The sequence below is a fragment of the Mesoplodon densirostris genome, chromosome 7 (assembly GCF_025265405.1).
Source record: "Mesoplodon densirostris isolate mMesDen1 chromosome 7, mMesDen1 primary haplotype, whole genome shotgun sequence".
NCBI lineage: Eukaryota > Metazoa > Chordata > Mammalia > Artiodactyla > Ziphiidae > Mesoplodon > Mesoplodon densirostris.
Window position 1 is genome coordinate 96358904 of NC_082667.1, and position 20106 is coordinate 96379009.

Here is a 20106-nt window from a genome sequence, read left to right on the forward strand (position 1 = left end):
ATGATTATTGTACATAATTATATTGAATTGTATTGGAAAGTGTATAATTGTATACAGTTTCTGGATTTGTCTGCCTTAGAGTTATATCTTTATGACATTATCAAGAACTTGAGAGACTATTTGGAAAACCTGACAGTATGTCAATTGAGGATAGAATAAAATACATGCTTGAGAAATAAGTAAGTTTAATTCTAGTTTGTGCTTTAGAAAGTTTCTTGAATTCCAAAAAAAATTTTGTATATTTTTTCTATGTTAACAACCTTAAACTATTTTTTGCCTTTTTAACTTGAATCGCTATTTAACTACACTATATAATATTTGTACATATTGTATAGAATATGAATATTTGAAATTTATATTTCCCTTGTGTAGGGTAATGCTCCCAAGCTGGTTTACACTCCACTGACAGACAAGTGCTACTTAACTCTCACTCAAGCCATGAAGATGGGACTTGGAGGAAATCCTTATGGACCAGCTGGAACTGGAAAAACTGAATCAGTAAAGGCTTTAGGTGGACTTCTTGGAAGACAAGTTTTAGTTTTTAATTGTGATGAGGTAGAATAAATAATTATTAAATGATATAATAGAGTCTTAGATGTTTGGAATAGTTTTCACATACTTACATATGAAATGCTCTATTTTAAAATCACTCTTCTTTTAAATCACTTGAAAGTGGATTTTATTTGAGAAGTAAAATGGAGAGAGGTTGCACATAGTATAGTCCAAAAACTTTTCTAAAGAGAACTATTACATAGAAATAATTTTAAACACAGAATGAAGCTTTAAGTTAGAGTAGAGGAAAAATCTTAAATTCTTATTAAGTTACCATTTTCAAAACATTATGTGTATTTTGACTTAAAGAATAACTGAAACAAAATCTTATACTTGTTTAGTTCTGTGTACTTTTCAGAACACTTTCACATGAATTATTTTGTTTACTCCTTGAAACCATCCTAGGTTTTGAAAGAGTAGCTATTTAATCTCTGCTTAAAGAAGAACTAAAGAGGCATAGATGGGTGAAATGATTACCTTCTCACTAAATGACATAAAGTATTAAATTATTATTAGAGATTTTAATCATTTTTATTGAATATAATTTTTATTGTTATTTTTAAGGGCATCGATGTGAAGTCAATGGGACGAATATTTGTTGGTTTGGTGAAGTGTGGGGCCTGGGGTTGTTTTGATGAATTCAATAGACTAGAAGAATCTGTACTGTCAGCAGTTTCTATGCAAATCCAGACAATTCAAGATGCTTTGAAGAATCATAGAACTGTATGTGAACTGCTTGGCAAGGAGGTATAGCATATATTGGGAATTTAAACAATTAAACTATTTTATAAGACTTTGTGTTACTCATACTCAGGCAAATAGTCTATCTTTATTTCTCCTGGCACCTCTGTTTCTAATTTGTGACCAGTGTGTTAAACCTTTTTACCTGTGAATTGTCTCTGAGTTTCTCACCCTTTTTGGGTCCCATTTCTACCATTCATCTTCAAACTTTTGATATTGAATAATCCAGTTATAATAATATTTGCTAACATTTATCAAACACTCTATGCCACCCTGCTTAGTGCTTTTATGCATTGTTTCATTTAGTACTAATAACAGTCCTTTGAGTTAGGTACTATTATATTTTTTTAGCTTTATGGATGAGGAAACTAGGGCTTGATATGTTAAACGTAAGAAGTGGAGCTGGAAATTGAACCCACGTCTGTCTAATTCTGAAATTCATGTTTTTAATCACTATTCTATGTGAATCTTAAAACAATAAATACTTAACTATTCTTCTGTTGCTCACTCCCCATAGGAGGTATATGTTCATGTCATTAGAACTTAAACTTATTTGTATATAAAACATAGATTTCTCTATATAATGTGTAATGGTGAATACACTGAAAGTTGAAAGAACTGTGAAATTATCCTCTTCCCCATAATAACATTTTCCCAATACAAATTTTTCAGGGTAGACCAAGAAAGTAGGACCACTTCTAACTTGCCTGTACTTACGTGATGTTTCAACTCTTTCTTAACAAAAAAAAGAGAAATTCTTCAGTTTGTACCTCTCTGTCATCAAAATTTATTTTCTTCCCTGTTCATTTTTTTTGTCATTTCCTCCTCTTAGAAAGAAAAATTGTCCTTTTTCCCAACTCAAACTAATTTTTCCATCTATACTTTGGAATCTGCTTCCCAGGGACCTTCTCTTCAGAGTTATCTCTGTCCTTCTACTCATTTCTCATTGGCTTTTAAACATAATCACATATTTTCCTTCTTAATAATATATAATATTATATTAGATATAATGATACTGTAATATAATGTTTAGTATAATTAAAACATAAGCAAACCTTCCCTTAATTCATCTTTCCTTCCAACCACACTTTTTGTTTTCTTTCCTTTATAGCCAGGTTTTTTACTCTAGGTATTTCTACTTCCTAATTGCCCATTCATTGTTTACACATTATAATTCTGCTTTTCTATTCTTAGTGCTTTGTTGAAAATGCTCCTATTAGATACTCTCATGATGTTTTTCTCTTTGCTGTTATAGCATTTATTAACTATGATTGCTTCTTTCAAATATTCAATAGACTATAAACTCCAGAAGGGCATAAAGTATTACTGACTTTAGTTCAGAGTTGTGTTGTCTCTGTGTACTTAGCAAAGTGCCTAACACAAGGAAGGCTTTTAGTAAACATATGTTAAATGAATGAATAGACATTCAAACTAGTTACCGTCACTTAAACTTTCCGCCTCAAAAAACTGATTATAAAGAGCCTCTATAAAGTAGTGTAGTTCTTAAGGAGTTTATTATATGTTGAGTAAGGAGATGTTTAGCACACTAGTGGTTGCTTTCTGCTAAGGTATAAGATATGTGTAGAAATATGTCACAATAAAACTTCTATTTGCAATATGTTTTATAGTTATAGTTTCAAGTATTTGATGCCTATGTTTTAAATTAATATTCCAGGTAGAAATAAATTCTAATTCTGGAATTTTTATCACTATGAATCCTGCTGGAAAAGGTTATGGAGGAAGACAAAAACTGCCTGATAATCTTAAACAGCTTTTCAGGCCAGTAGCCATGTCTTGTCCAGACAATGAGCTTATTGCAGAAGTTATTCTCTATTCAGAAGGCTTTAAAGATGCTAAGATGTTGGGCAGAAAATTGGTAGCTATCTTCAATCTATCCAGGTGAGTTTTCCTGTTTTAAATATTTTAATATTTTGTAGTTCCATGATTGATCAGGGTTATTAATGACCATTTTTCACATTTGTCCAATTTACCTATTCAGTGATTTTCATATTGGTGATTTTCATAAGTACAATTTTGTATTGTACTCAAGGTGTTGGTAAGAAAGATTTTAGTTTGAATAACAGAAACATCTGGCTCAAAACTGCTTGTTTTTCATAAATACTATTAATTCAATTTCACTTTTTTTCTGCAAAATATTTTTATTGGAGTACTCCAGCTAAATGATACTTACTAAAGTAATTTACCAGCTGACCACGCAAAGCCTACTGTTCTTTGGAGGGAATCTTTCACAATTTTTTTTTTTTTTATGTCTAATTTCTAGTAATAGAGATTGACTTTTAGCTTCTTTGGGCAACCTAGAATTCTGGTCCATATTACTTAAGAGATAGTGAGAACTAGAGTGTCAGAGATTGAGAGCAAGATGGATTGATTAAAGACTTTAGGAATAAAAGTAACAGATGGTTATCATTTAGTGTCTTCATTAAGATGATAGCCAGTTTGTGAAAGGTTTATCCTGATCCTTGAGAACCATCCATCTTTAACATTTTACTTGAGTGATTATTTTGTGTTGCTTAGTTCCTTTTTATAAACTAATGTAATATTAGGACTTATTTCTATGTGGTAGTAGTTAGATTCTATATTTCTTTTAATATGATTACAAAGATAATTTCTTATAGCTATTTGATCATTTATGATTCCTATGTCTTTACCTAAGAGAACTTTTGACACCTCAGCAACATTATGACTGGGGTTTGAGAGCTTTGAAGACAGTTCTGAGAGGAAGTGGAAATCTTCTTAGACAGCTGAAGAAAACTAGCGTTAAACAAAAAGGTATGATTCATTATGCCAATTATAATCTTATTTTTTAAAATAAGTTTTAATTTAGTATAGTTTTAGATTTATATAAGTTATACACATAGTATAGAGGGTTTCTGAATATTACATTCTCGCAGATTCTCCTGTTGTTAACATCTTACATTAGTATTGTACATTTATTGAAACTAATGAACCAACATTGATTCATAATTTTTTAATAAAGTCCATAATTTATTGAGATTTTTCCTAATTTTTACCTATGTCTCATCATAACTTTTAAACATGCATTAAATATTTAATAGTTGTGGTATATAGAGGACTAGTCTAGTCCAATTGTGCTCAATCTTTAACAGGCATTAGAGTCACCTAGAGGCTTGTTAAAACACAGATTGTTGGACCCCACGCACAAAGTTCATGAATTGGTAGGTCTGGAATAGAATCTGAAAATTTGTCTAGTCTTAAAACAAGAACAGAAACCTTAGAAACACATGGAGATTTTCTCTTTCAAAGATAGTATACCAAACAAAATTCCCTTTTACTTTTTTTTTTTGAATTTTTAAATTTAATTTTATTTATTTTTTTTATACAGCAGGTTCTTATTAGTCATCAATTTTATACACATCAGTGTATACATGTCAATCCCAATCTCCCAATTCATCACACCATGACCTCCACCACTGCCCCCAGCCGCTTTCCCCCCTTGGTGTCCATACGTTTGTTCTCTACATCTCTGTCTCAACTTCTGCCCTGCAAACCGCTTCATCTGTACCATTTTTCTAGGTTCCATATATATGTGTTAATATACGATATTTGCTTTTCTCTTTCTGACATACTTCACTCTGTATGACAGTCTCCATATCCATCCACATCTCTACAAATGACCCAATTTAGTTCCTTTTTATGACTGAGTAATATTCCATTGTATATATGTACCACAGCTTATTTATCCATTCGTCTGTTTTTTTTTTAATTAGTTTCTGCTTTATAACAAAGTGAATCAGTCATACATATACATCTGTTCCCACATCCCTTCCCTCATGCATCTCCCTCCCTCCCACCCTCCCCATCCCACCCCTCCAGGCAGTCACAAAGCACCGAGCTGATCTCCCTGTGCTATGCGGCTGCTTCCCACTATCTATCTACCTTACGTTTGGTAGTGTATATATGTCCATGCCTCTCTTTCGCTTTGTCACAGCTTACCCTTCCCCCTCCCCATTACCTCAAGTCCATTCTCAAGTAGGTCTGTGTCTTTATTCCCGTTTTACCCCTAGATTCTTCATGACATTTTTTTTTTTAATTCCGTATATATGTGTTAGCATACGGTATTTGTCTTTCTCTTTCTGACTTACTTCACTCTGTATGACAGACTCTAGGTCTATCCACCTCATTACAAATAGCTCAGTTTCGTTTCTTTTTATGGCTGAGTAATATTCCATTGTATATATGTGCCACATCTTCTTTATCCATTCATCCGATGATGGGCACTTAGGTTGTTTCCAGCTCCGGGCTATTGTGAATAGAGCTGCAACGAACATTTTGGTACATGTCTCTTTTTGAATTATGATTTTCTCAGGGTATATGCCTAGTAGTGGGATTGCTGGGTCATATGGTAGTTCTATTTGTAGTTTTTTAAGGAACCTCCATACTGTTCTCCATAGTGGCTGTACCAATTCACATTCCCACCAGCAGTGCAAGAGTGTTCCCTTTTTTCCACACCCTCTCCAGCATTTATTGTTTCTAGATTTCTTGATGATGGCCATTCTGACTGGTGTGAGATGATATCTCATTGTAGTTTTGATTTGCATTTCTCTAATGATTAATGATGTTGAGCATTCTTTCATGTGTTTGTTGGCAGTCTGTATATCTTCTTTGGAGAAATGCCTATTTAAGTCTTCTGCCCATTTTTGGATTGGGTTGTTTGTTTTTTTGCTATTGAGCTGCATGAGCTGCTTATAAATTTTGGAGGTTAATCCTTTGTCAGTTGCTTCATTTGCAAATATTTTCTCCCATTCTGAGGGTTGTCTTTTGGTCTTGTTTATGGTTTCCTTTGCTGTGCAAAAGCTTTGAAGTTTCATTAGGTCCCATTTGTTTATCTTTGTTTTTATTTCCATTTCTCTAGGAGGTGGGTCCAAAAGGATCTTGCTGTGATTTATGTCATAGAGTGTTCTGCCTATGTTTTCCTCTAAGAGTTTGATAGTTTCTGGCCTTACATTTAAGTCTTTAATCCATTTTGAGCTTATTTTTGTGTATGGTGTTAGGGAATGATCTAATCTCATACTTTTACATGTCCCTGTCCAGTTTTCCCAGCACCACTTATTGAAGAGACTGTCTTTTCTCCATCGAATATCCTTGCCTCCTTTGTCATAGATTAACTGACCATAGGTGCATGGGTTTATCTCTGGACTTTCTATGTTCCATTGATCTATGTTTCTGTTTCTGTGCCAGTACCATATTGTCTTGATTACTGTGGCTTTGTAGTATAGTCTGAAGTCAGGGAGTCTGATTCCTCCAGCTCCACTTTTTTCCCTCAAGACTGCTTTGGCTATTCGGGGTCTTTTGTGTCTCCATACAAATTTTAAGATTTTTTGTTCTAGTTCTGTAAAAAATGCCATTGGTAATTTGATAGGGATTGCATTGAGTCTGTAGATTGCTTTGGGTAGGATAGTCATTTTCACAATATTGATTCTTCCAATCGAAGAACATGGTATATCTCTCCATCTGTTGGTATCATCTTTAATTTCTTTCATCAGTGTCTTATAGTTTCCTGCATACAGATATTTTGTCTCCCTAGGTAGGTTTATTCCTAGGTACTTTATTCTTTTTGTTGCAATTGTAAATAGGAGTGTTTCCTTAATTTCTCTTTCAGATTTTTCATCATTAGTATAAAGGAATGTAAGAGATTTCTGTGCATACAGGTCTTTTGTCTTCTTAGGTAGGTTTATTCTTAGGTATTTTATTCTTTTTGTTGCAATGGTAAATGGGAGTGTTTCCTTAATTTCTCTTTCACATTTTTCATCATTACTATAAAGGAATGCAAGAGATCTCTGTGCATTAATTTTGTATCCTGCAACTTTACCAAATTCATTGATTAGCTCTAGTAGTTTTCTGGTGGCATTTTTAGGAGTCTCTATGTATAGTATCATGTCATCTGCAAACAGTGACAGTTTTCCTTCTTCTTTTCCAATTTGTTTTCTTTTATTTCTTTTTCTTCTCTGATTGTCATGGCTAGGACTTCCATAACTATGTTGAATAATAGTGGTGAGGGTGGACATCTTTGTCTTGTTCCTGATCTTAGTGGAAATACTTTCAGTTTTTCACCCTTGAGAATGATGTTTGCTGTGCGTTTGTCATATATGGCCTTTATTATGATGAGGTAGATTCCCTCTATGCACACTTTCTGGACAGTTTTTATCATAAATTGATGTTGAATTTTGTCAGAAGCTTTTTCTGCATCTATTGAGATGATCATATGGTTTTTCTTCTTCAGTTTGTTAATATGGTATATCACAATGATTGATTTGCTTATAATGAAGACTCCTTGCATCCCTGGGATAAATCCCACTTGATCAGGGTGTATGATCCTTTTATTTTTATTTATTTTTATTTTATTTTATTTTTTTTTCTGTACGCGGGCCTCTCACTGTTGTGGCCTCTTCCGTTGCGGAGCACAGGCTCCGGACGTGCAGGCTCAGCGGCCATGGCTCACAAGCACAGCCGCTCCGCGGCATGTGGGATCTTCCTGGACCGGGGCACGAACCCGTGTCCCCTGCATCGGCAGGTGGACTCTCAACCACTGCGCCACCAGGGAAGCCCTGTATGATCCTTTTAATGTGTTGTTGGATTCTGTTTGCTAGTATTTTGTTGAGGTTTTTTGCATGTATATTCATCAGTGATATTGGTCTGTAAATTAATTTTTTTTTAGTATCTTTGTCTGGTTTTGGTATCACGGTGATGGCGGCCTCAAAGAATGAGTTTGGGAGTGTTCCTTCCTCTGCAATTTTTTGGAAGAGTTTGAGATGGATGGGTGTTAGCTCTTCTCTAAATGTTTGATAGAATTGACCTGTGAAGCCATCTGGTCCTGCACTTTTGTTTTTTGGAAGATTTTTAATCACAGTTTCAATTTCATTAGTTGTGATTGGTCTATTCATAGTTTCTATTTCTTCCTGGTTTAGTCTTGGAAGATTATACCTTTCTAAGAATTTGTCCATTTCTTCCTGGTTGTCCATTTTATTGGCATAGAGTTGCTTGTAGTAGTCTCTTAGGATGCTTTGTATTTCTGTGGTGCGTTGTAACTTCTCCTTTTTCACTTTTAATTTTATTGATGTGAGTCCTCTCCCTCTTTTTCTTGATGAGTCTGGCTAATGGTTTATCCATTTTGTTTATCTTCTCAAAGAACCAGCTTTTAGTTTTATTGATCTTTGCTATTGTTTTCTTTGTTTCTATTTCATTTATTTCTGCTCTGATCTTTATGATTTCTATCCTTCTGCTAACTTTGGGTTTTGTTTGTTCTTCTTTCTGTAGTTCCTTTAGGTGTAATGTTAGATTGTTTATTTGAGATTTTTCTTGTTTCTTGAGGTAGGCTTTTATAGCTATACAGTTCCCTCTTAGAACTGCTTTTGCTGCATCCCATAGGTTTTGGATGGTCGTGTTTTCATTGTCATTTGTCTCTAGGTATGTTTTGATTTCCTCTTTGATTTCTTCAGTGATCTCTTGATTATTTAGTGACATATTGTTTACCCTCCATGTGTTTGTGTTTTTTATGTTCTTTTCCCTGTAATTCATTTCTAATCTTATAGCGTTGTGGTCAGAAAAGATGCTTGATATGATTTCAGTTTTCTTAAATTTACTGAGGCTTGATTTGTGACCCAAGATGTGATGTATCCTGCAGAATGTTCCATGCACACTTGAGAAGAAAGTATAATCTGCTGTTATAGGATGGAATGTCCTATAAATATCAATTAAATCTCTCTGGTCTATTGTGTCATTTAAAGCTTCTGTTTCCTTATTTATTTTCACTTTGGATTATCTGTCCATTGGTGTAAGTGAGGTGTTAAAGTCCCCCACTATTATTGAGTTACTGTCGATTTCCTCTTTTATAGCTGTTAGCAATTGCCTTATGTATTGAGGTGCTCCTTTGTTGGGTGCATTTATATTTATAATTGTTATATCTTCTTCTTAGATTGATCCCTTGATCATTATGTAGTGTCCTTCCTTGTCTCTTGTAACATTCTTTATTTTATAGTCTATTTTATCTGATATGAGTATTGCTACTCCAGCTTTGTTTTGATTACCATTTGCATGGAGTATCTTTTTCCATCCCCTCACTTTCAGTCTGTATGTGTCCCTAGGTCTGAAGTGTGTCTCTTGTAGACAACATATATATGCGTCTTGTTTCTGTATCAGTTCAGCAAGCCTGTGTCTTTTGGTTGGAGCATTTAATCTGCTCACGTTTTTATTAATATCATGTAATTATCAGTATGTATGTTCCTATGACTATTTTCTTAATTGTTTTGGGTTTGTTTTTATAGGTCCTTTTCTTCTCTTGTCTTTCCCACTTAGATAATTTCGTTTAGCATTTTTTGTAGAGTTGGTCTGGTGGTGCTGAATTCTCTTAGCTTTTTCTTGTCTGTAAAGCTTTTGATTTTTCCATCGAATCTGACTGAGATTATGCCGGTAGAGTAATCTTGGTTGTAGGTTCTTCCCCTTCATCACTTTCAGTATATCATGCCAGTCTCTTCTGGCTTGTAGAGTTTCTGCTGTTAACCTTATGGGAGTTCCCTTGTATGTTATTTGTCATTTTTCCCTTGCTACTTTCAATAATTTTTGTCTTTAATTTTTGCCAATTTGATTACTATGTGCCTTGGCGTGTTTCTCCTTGGGTTTATTCTGTATGGGACTCTCTGTGCTTCCTGGACTTGGGTGGCTATTTCCTTTCCCATGTTAGGGAAGCTTTTGACTATAATCTCTTCAAATATTTTCTCGGCTCCTTTCTCTCTCTCTTCTCCTTCTGGGACCCCTATAATGCGAATGTTGTTGTGTTTAATGTTGTGCCAGAGGTCTCTTAGGCTGTCTTCATTTCTTTTCATTCTTTTTTCTTTATTCTGTTCTGTGGCAGTGAATTCCACTATTCTGTCTTCCAGACAATCCGTTCTTTTGCCTCAGTTATTCTGCTATTGATTCCTTCTAGTGTAGTTTTAATTTCGGTTATTGCATTTTTCAATCTGTTTATTTGTTCTTTAATTCTTTTAGGTCTTTGTTAAACATTTCTTGCATCTTCTCAATCTTTGCCTCCATTCTTTTTCCGAGATCCTGGATCATCTTCACTAACATTATTCTGAATTCTTTTTCTGGAAGGTTGCCTATCTCCACTTCATTTAGTTGTTTTTCTTGGGTTTTATCTTGTTCCTTCGTCTGGTACATAGCCCTCTGCCTTTTCATCTTGTCTATCTTTCTGTGAATGTGGTTTTTGTTCCACAGGCTGCAGGACTGTAGTTCTTCTTGCTTCTGCTCTCTGCTCTCTGGTGGATGAGGCTATCTAAGAGGCTTGTGCAAGTTTCCTGATGGGAGGGAGTGGTGGTGGGTAGAGGTGGCTGTTGCTCTGGTGGGCAGAGCTCAATAAAACTTTATGTCTCTTGACTCCTGATGGGTGGGGCTAGGTTCCCTCCCTGTTGGTTTTTGGCCTGAGGCAACACAACACTGGTGCCTGCAGGCTCTTTGGTGGGGCTAATAGTGGGCTCTGGGCGGGCTGTCGCCAAGGAGTACTTCCGAGAACTTCTGCTGCCAGTGTCGTTGTCCTCATGGTGAGCCACAGCCACCTACCGCCTCTGCAGGATACGCACCAACACTAGCAGATAGGTCTGGTTCAGTCTCTCCTGGGGTCACTGCTACTTCCGCTTGGTCCTGATGTGCACACTAATTTGTGTATGCCCTCCAAGAGTGGAGTCTCTGTTTCCCCCAGTCCTATCAGAGTCATGCCGTCAAATCTCGCTAGCCTTCAGTGTCTGATTCTCTAGGAATTCCTCCTCCCATTGCCGGACCCCCTGGTCAGAAGCCTGACGTGGGGCTCAGAACCTTCACTCCAGTGGGTGGACTTCTGTGGTATAAGTGTTCTCCAGTCTGTGAGGCACACACCCAGCAGTTATGGGATTTGATTTTACTGTGATTGTGCCCCTCCTCCCGTCTCATTGTGGCTTCTCCTTTGTCTTTGCTTATGGGGTATCTTTTTTGGTGAGTTCCAGTGACTTCCTGTTGATGACTGTTCAGCAGTTAGTTGTGATTCTCGTGTTCTCGCTAGAGGGAGTGAGAGCACGTCCTTCTATTCCCCCATGTTGGTTCAGGCTCCAAAATTACCCTTTTAAAGAAATATTTTAAGATTACAAAAAAGTACCTTTTTTAGATTAATTAATTTATTTAAGCTGCTCTGGGTCTTAGTTGCAGCATGCAGTATCTTCATTGTGGCATGTGGGGTATTTTTGTTGCGGCATGTGGGCTCTTTTGTTGTGGCATGTTGGCTTCTTCGTTGTTCCATGCGGGCTTCTTAGTTGTGGCATGTGAACTCTTAGTTGCGGCATGCATGTGGTATCTAGTTCCCTGACCAGGGAATGATCTCAGGCCTCCTGTGTTGGGGAGTGTGTAGTCTTACCCACTGGACCACCAGGGAAGTCCCTAAAATACCTTTGAGAAAAGGATAATTTTAGATTTATTACAGTAAAGTTGCAAAGTTAGCATTTCCGTCATTTCCCTCTTATTTGCTGTGGTACATTTGTCAAAACTGGGAAACTGAGGCTGGTACATTACTATTAACTAAGCTCCATACTTTATTTGGATTTCACTTTCTTTATCATTAATGTTCTCTTTCTGTTCCAAGATTGAATCTAGGTTGCCATGTTGCATTAAGTTGTCATGTCTCCTTAAGTCTCCTCTGCTCTGTGACAGTTTCTCAGTCTGTTTTTGTATTCATGACCTTGACAGGGTCCTAGTCAGATATCATGTGGACTCTTCCTCAGTCTGGGTTTTTTTTTCTGATATTTAACTCATGATTTGATTGAGTTATGAACATTTGTAAAAAAATACTGCAGAGGTGGAGTGCCCTTTTTAATTCATTTTAGTGGGTACATAATAACTATTTGATATCACTGGTGATGTTCACCTTCATTACTTATGTTAATGTTTGCCAGGTTTCTCTATTGTAAAGTTGTTATTTTACCCTTTCCCTACTCTCTTCTTTGGAAGCCAGTTACTAAATCTAGCTCACCTTGAAAGTGGGGAGGCAAGGATTAAGCTCCACCTCTTAGAGGGGTGGAGTATCTGCATATATTATTTGAAAGCTTTCTGTAAAGATTTGTCTCTTCTTTTCCATGATGTGTTTATTAAATCATTTATTCAGATCAGTATGGACTCATGCATATTTTTTTATACTTTACCACTTTTTTCCCCATTTATATAAAGTAAGTTATTACCCCCACCAATTGATGTTTGCCTTCATGAAAGGCTGAATATTCAGCCTCTAGGTTGCTATTAAAATTTAAGTTAAATCACCATGAAAATAAGATAACATAAGAAAAAGACTACATGAAATTACCTATTTGGACTTTAAATGATCAAAATATACATCATAAAAAGGAAACCACAGCTTTTTTATTAGGTTGGCATACACCAGGGCAGATAGGTATTTGTTGAAGTACTTAGATTACCATTTTTCAATTGTCTCTCTGGTGATTTTCATGAAATACATAAACCATACCTGTAGTAAATAAAGATGGATTACTTATGAGTTCAGTGCTTTAAATAAACTCTAGTGCAGCCAGGCCTCTTTATATATATTTAAAGATAGAAATATTAAACAATTATAGAGAAATACCATACTAAAAATAGTTTCTTGCCTTTATATAGGTGTCTGATCAATTAATAGCTAATATCCTTGAAAAAATAAGAATCTGGCAATATTAGTATTTACATTTGGTTTAAGAATAGATTTATGAACCAGTTTTCAACAACAGTTTTCAGTTTTCAGTTTTCAGTCTGGTCAAAGATTTTTGCTCAGTTTGTTAGTTTTTAGTTTTAGGACAAAAATCTCTGCGAGGCAAATATACTGGTGTATTTGGAAAGATACCTAAATCTGGAATTAAATCCCACCTATAATACTTCATGCTGTACTCTCTCAGATAAGTCATTTAAACCCTTAGAGACTTAATGGTCTCATGTGTAAAATTGGAATAATAATAGAAATACTTCCTTACTCTATACAGTTGTTATAAGGATTACATCAGAATGGTAAAGTACTATGCAAAGAAATGTGTTAATGATTTTTATTATTAATTAAAGTCTGGGTACCCTGGGATTCAAATTCTATGAAAAATAGTCCAAAACTCAGTAATACTTGTTTTTCAGCAGTTAAAAGATAGATAAGTAAGCTTGCCAATTCACATGATAGCATATGTCTTTAAATGTTACTAAATTCTAGTGTATCATTTAATTACTAATAATGCATATCAAGGCATGTAAAAACTTTTTATAGTCATTAGATTCATAACTAATAATTTTAAAATGAAACTTTTTCTCTAGTTAATGAAAGTCATATTGTGGTACAAGCACTGAGGCTTAATACAATGTCAAAGTTTACATTTGCTGATTGCACTCGGTTTGATGCACTGATTAAAGATGTGTTTCCTGGAATTAACTTTAAAGAAGTAGAATATGATGAACTGAATGCTGCATTAAAGCAAGTCTTTGAGGAGGCCAATTATGAAATCATATCCAATCAGGTAACTGTCAAGAATACTTCATAATATATTGATCCTTTCTCCTAGTTAATTCTTTATTAAGTATCTTTATCTTTTATCTTTCAACTTATCTTTCATCTTTCAACTTAAATCTTACTCACTTATGGAAGCCTTCCCTAATTTTCAAGTCCAAATTAGGTCCCCTTGCTATGTGCTTTCCTTACCTTTGTTGTATATACATATTTAATGTTTAGTTGCACACTTGATTAATATTTGATTAATATTAATATTTGATTCTCCTGCACCAGATAGTATTCTCCATGAAAGGTGGGATCCATGTCTGTTTTACCATTTTATTCCTAGTGCCTGTTACGGAGCCTGGCACATAATAGATCCATCATATGTGTCTTTGATAGTTGATTATGTATGATTTAGTTTAACTTTGACAATTTCTTAGGAGAACTTCACTTTAGTAGGTCTTTTTATGTAGCACAAATACATGTTCAAAATGAATACATTTTCCTCAGGTTTTTTTTTTGCAGAGAGACAGGGTATAAATGAATGAATGAATTAGCAAAGTGAATAAAATATTGAGTATATTTTATTTGAATGAGTGAGTGAGTGAAGACAATAGTGAACATATTGTATTGTCAACTTGGAAAGCATGCTTCTTTTTTTTAAAGAAATATGAATTTAAAGATCATGTTGTAAATATATTCAGATTTATTTAGTAATTCTTTTATTTAAGGCTTTATCTTCCACTGAAGAAATAAAAGGCTTAATTTATGTTTGAAATAGAACAACTATTATCGAATGAGAGTAGAACTGTGTATGATTGTACACTATAAATCATATATGAACATGTTTCTTTTCTACTAGATCAAGAAGGCTTTAGAATTGTATGAACAGTTACGCCAGAGGATGGGAGTTGTTATTGTTGGTCCAAGTGGTGCTGGAAAATCAACTCTTTGGAGAATGTTAAGGGCAGCACTTTGTAAAATTGGCAAAGTGGTAAAACAATATACCATGAATCCCAAAGCTATGCCTAGACATCAATTATTAGGCCATATTGACATGGATACAAGGGAATGGTCTGATGGTGTTTTGACAAATAGTGCTCGCCAAGTAGTTCGAGAACCTCAAGGTTGGTCTCTATTGTGTGATTCATTGATTTATTTAATAATTTTTAGGGGATGATAGAGGTTGTCTATAATGCTATCCTTTTCAAGTCTTATACATGACCATAAACTGCCGTATAGTGATCTACTTTGATATTTTACTTTGGAGGGGTGAAGACATGCTATCATTTTTACCTGTTACTCCATAACAACTTTTATTATAATAGAAACTCAGAGTAATCTGGGTGAAACGTAGTTTACAGCTAGATTAATTTACTGAATAAACATAATATCTTTGATTGCTGAACTGATATTATAATACCTCATAAATAAGCAAGATAACAAGTTTTTTATTTGGGATTAAAATTGGTATGTGTGTCTGAACTTATCAATTTGAATACAGTGCTTTCAATAATTTTGAAAATTTGAGTCATAAAATAGTAGACTTTCTGGTCTAAATTTTTTGGCTTGGTGTTTAACAGAATTCTTGGTCAGACTCCCTACTTTTTGTTAGATCATAATTTAATTAATAGTTGTTTTTCTAAGCCAGTGAATGAAAGGTTTAGAATGTCTTAAGACATTGGAAGGAATTTTCAGTGTATAGTGTCTTCATTTTCAATGTAGTTGATATTATCACACTAAATAAAAACCAGGTATACCTGTACTTGGTTCTCACACTTTTATGGGTGATATTTTCTTCTTTGAATTGTTTCAAAGGTCCAAGAACAACTTGAAACCACTTTCGTCTTAGGAAATATATATTAAAAACAGTTTGTTTTGGAAAGACTTGTGTACACAACTTGTTCACTGCTTCTCCCCTCTGAAGTCACCTTTTTATATATCAGAGAAATTTGGTGGTGGTGTATTTTTTATTTCTCATGTAGGACACTAAAGAGTAGGTTTCTCATATTTTCTAAAAGTGCTATTACATAGGAAGCATTCATACATTCTAATGACATGGTAGAAGATAAAATTCTAAGGAATATCTCACAAGCTTGTGGGAATAGAAATACCTAGGTCTTGCAAACCATGTTTTCTTTTACTGAGATTCCAGTTCTGTATGTTCATAGATAAATAGAGCCTTATTACAGAGTATATAACTGGTCTCTGACCAGCTGAGCCAGGATTGCCCATGGGTTCTCCACACATTTGTATTGTGTAAATTCACATGAAAAATTTCAACTTGTTCAACTTTTTGTTCTTTATATTCGGCTTCAGAAGTATAAAATAATATGGAAATTACTTCTAAAGAATAAGTGATAATTATTTTATTCTTTATTTTTAATTATTATCATTGCATTTATTTTTATCTCTACTTTTTTTGTTTGAAAATAGATGTCAGCTCATGGATAATCTGTGATGGTGATATTGACCCTGAATGGATAGAATCTCTGAATTCTGTTCTGGATGATAATCGACTACTCACTATGCCCAGTGGAGAAAGGATTCAGTTTGGCCCAAATGTTAACTTTGTATTTGAAACTCATGATTTAAGTTGTGCCTCACCAGCCACAATATCTAGAATGGGAATGATCTTTCTTAGGTGAGAGCATTTGCATACATTATATTAGAATATTCTTAATTATTATTTTGGTTTCACAGCTAAGTGAAATAAGTGATGTATGGGTAATGTGTGAATATTTGTTTTCCTCATTCTTATTAACTTCTTTTTGTTTGTTTGTTTGTTTGTTAGGTTTTAATTCATTCAGAGAGTTCCTGTTTATTGCAGTTGAATTATTTAAGCAGTGTAGTTGTATCACGATTACTAAATAATTATTTTTTGTTTACTTAAATGAAACAGCAAGTATTTAATTTGTTTTCTTCTTTTTTCTATAACTTTTATTTAAATATTATGATTGAGTTCAGAGAAGTTTTACAGGTTGGAAACCTCTTTACTTAATATTTTCTTTCTTCAGTGTATTTGGAAGAGGCTTGAAGAGCAAAAATAAATAACGAACTGATTTTAGATTTCATATACAGTAGTCACATACTAGAACATGGATATTTGAGCCAGTTTCTTCCCAAAATGAGTAATTAGAAAGTTTTCTTTAGCCTTTTGAATTTATGTTTTAGAGTTTGATTTTTATCGGTGTATATAAAGTTCTCTACTCTTTTAGAATCATTTGAAACCATTTTTGATGTTATATGACACATGATAGGGTTATCAAGTTCATTCAGATTGTTTCCAAAATTATTTAATTGCTTACTTCTTTGATAATATTGTAGGAAACATTTATATTAAACTAGCCATAAACTCCCAATTAATATTTTGAGGTATTAATTATTTAAAAAATAATACAACATTGGGTTTATAGCTTTTATAGCAGTATCTCACACAATTTATCTTATTTATTCAATGTATTCTTATAATCTTGTGAGAAAAAATAGGATAAAAGGGAAGTTTATCACTAAATTTTAAAATATTTATTGAATGCCCATTACCTATATGATGTTAAGTTAGGCATTTTAGGAGAGACAGCAAGAAAGGAGTAAAGCTAACAGTTATGAAGGGCTTATATTTATGAAGAGCTTGTCTTTATGGAGCGTACGTTCACAAAGGAGATAATATAAATATAACAGCAATTATAATATAAGCTAGAATATAAATGAAATAAGGGGTAAGTAGAATGCCATATTGTAGAGCAATATGCCTGTATAGCCGCATGTTGCTGTAGAGGATTTGAACATTGTTGGTGAACCAGATATTGTTTGTGAGAGGCATAATGAATATATATGATTTCATGTAAAATACAAAAACATATTAATTATTTTTCGTTGCTTTTTGATTAACTTGTACCTTAGTTTTAGGTTTTATTCATTGCTTCAGCAGATATTTGCACTTGCGATGCAATAGGCCAAATGAGGACCTTTTAATAATGAAAGAGAATGCTATTAATTATGCTGGGATAACTGATATAAATCAAGATTGTCTTAGACAAACCAAGACATGTAGTTGCCGTGGGCACTGAGGAGATACTGTGACAACAAAGTCTTTATTCTGAAGGAGTTTAGCATCTTTGTCTGTTTTGAGCTTATCAAATGTAGTTTAAATATTTACCTTTGATCTTTTCATTTTTTTCTTTTGCTTATTAAACTGGTTAGAAATATGGGAGGAGAAATTCAGGAACTCAGTATTTACTCATGTTGCTATGAAACACTGGTAGAAGATGGGAAAAATGATAAAATTGTGAACCCTTGTAACTTCTAAAATTATTAATTATGAGTTGTTTTTACTATAATTTTTATAAATATGCAACATATAATTTTGAATAAGATGTCTATATTATGTTTAATTTCAATCATTTGATGTTACTCATATAATTAAATGCTTTGCTAAAAATTATATTTTACTTTAGGATGATCTTCTAGTTTCAGTAGTGGCATGGGAATTTAGGTGTTTGGCTTTTTTGGGGACAGAGAAAAAGAAAAAGTACTTTTAAATATCTGCATTAAGATGCAGTGCAACTTCAAGTTTAATGTGCATTTGAATCACCCAGGGATATTGTTAAAGTGAAGATTTTGCTTCATTAAGTCTGGGATGGGACTTGGGATTCTGTAGACCACACTTTGGGTAGGAAGGGTTTAGACCAGTTCTTGGCTAGCTTGTAGATGTGTAAATCTTCTTTAATCTATACTTATGATGATATAGATGAAATTTATTTGCTTTATTTTATAGAAAATGACATATATATGATATTATATATACCTGTATTGTGTATATATGTAGAAGTAATGTATACACACAATATGTGTATATATGTAGAAGTAATATATACACACATACATATACGGAAGTAAATAAAGTGAATTCTTATATAGTAGCAGATAGAGTACATGTGTAGAATGTTTATTGGAGCAGAAATTTATTTTGAAAGTAAATTCACAATTTCTTTCTAAATAGTTTCTTACATGTTTGTTAATGTGTTTCAGTGATGAAGAGATGAATCTTAATTCTCTGATAAAATCTTGGTTGAGGAACCAGCCTCCTAAATATAGAAATAATCTTGAAAACTGGATTGGGGATTATTTTGAAAAGGCTTTACAATGGGTTCTAAAGCAGGTAAGATAATTATAATATTTCATAATTATTTAGGCAAGAAATATAATGATTGAGTGTTGCTTACATTTAACTGCCTTTTAGTATAAGAGCTCTGACAGAATATGAAGGTGGAGTGAGGGGTAGATGTCTTCATTGCTGTCCCACTGTATTTCATGGTATAACTTTTTATTGTGTTAGTCTTAAAACACTTTAATTCGTCCATCCACGATACCTGGCACTGCTTGCCTAAAAATCTTGAACATTGGAATGCCTTTCTAAGTTTTACTAGCAAACCCATCTTGCTGTCACATTTTACTGTGTCAATAAATATCTGCATATATGTCATGCTAAAAATAATGACAAGTTAATACTAAAGTAGAGAAAGAATGGTGAGTTATTTATAACATTATTAAAACATTTGTTTATTCAACAAAAATTTATTGAATATCTAATAGACGCCCTAGACAAGACTTTGCGAGGCGAACATTAACAGGACAATCACTATCCCTGCGAAGGGTTTGTCTCATGGGGGAAAATGACATGTAAAAAGATAATCACAATATAACAGGATGAAGAGAGTATTGCCTTCTAGGAAAATTTTTAAAAAGGAGATCACATTTAATTTTGAATTTGAAGCATGAATAGAAGTTTAGTGTGCAAAGAAGACAATTTTCATGTATCTACATGATTTTTTCAAATTTTCTTGGTTTTTCTTTTATGTCATTGCTTTTATAAAAAACATGAACATATAAAAATGGAGGAAATAAATAGCAATGAGGGTTTTTTTTTAAGTATCTGATTATTAATCTGAACTTGATTTAGAGGTCAGTACTTGGGGTTGAACAAATCACGTAGAGAAATGGCAATCTCACTTTAGTTTTCTAAACATTTTTTGTAAGGATGAATGATGGAGGAATAGGGATTTGGGAGGAAATGACACAAATGAGATAGGTTTTCCCGGAGACTTCAGGGAAGAACCACTCCCACCAGCCCTCAGTATGACTGAGCTGTCTACCTCTTTGTGCTTCTGCAGCAGTGTACTGTGTCCTTCAACTATATTATAATTGCTTTCATTCAACTATAAGCACCTTGAGGGCAAGGACTAAGCCTGTTATAGTCCTTGTTGTATCCCCAGAACCAAAGTTTGTTAATAACAGAG

At 33.8% G+C, this 20106-nt stretch overlaps 1 protein-coding gene across 1 annotated transcript in view; it reads left to right on the plus strand.

Annotated features, from left to right (window-relative positions):
- The window catches only part of DYNC2H1 (dynein cytoplasmic 2 heavy chain 1), a 384236-nt gene that overhangs the window by 63472 nt on the left and 300658 nt on the right, over positions 1–20106 (plus strand). The window contains exons 33-40 of the mRNA XM_060105577.1: positions 373–555; positions 1117–1299; positions 2969–3192; positions 3968–4083; positions 13633–13832; positions 14670–14934; positions 16244–16451; positions 18839–18968. Of these exons, the coding sequence (XP_059961560.1) occupies positions 373–555; positions 1117–1299; positions 2969–3192; positions 3968–4083; positions 13633–13832; positions 14670–14934; positions 16244–16451; positions 18839–18968 (1509 nt within the window). The remainder of the gene's footprint in view (positions 1–372; positions 556–1116; positions 1300–2968; positions 3193–3967; positions 4084–13632; positions 13833–14669; positions 14935–16243; positions 16452–18838; positions 18969–20106) is intronic.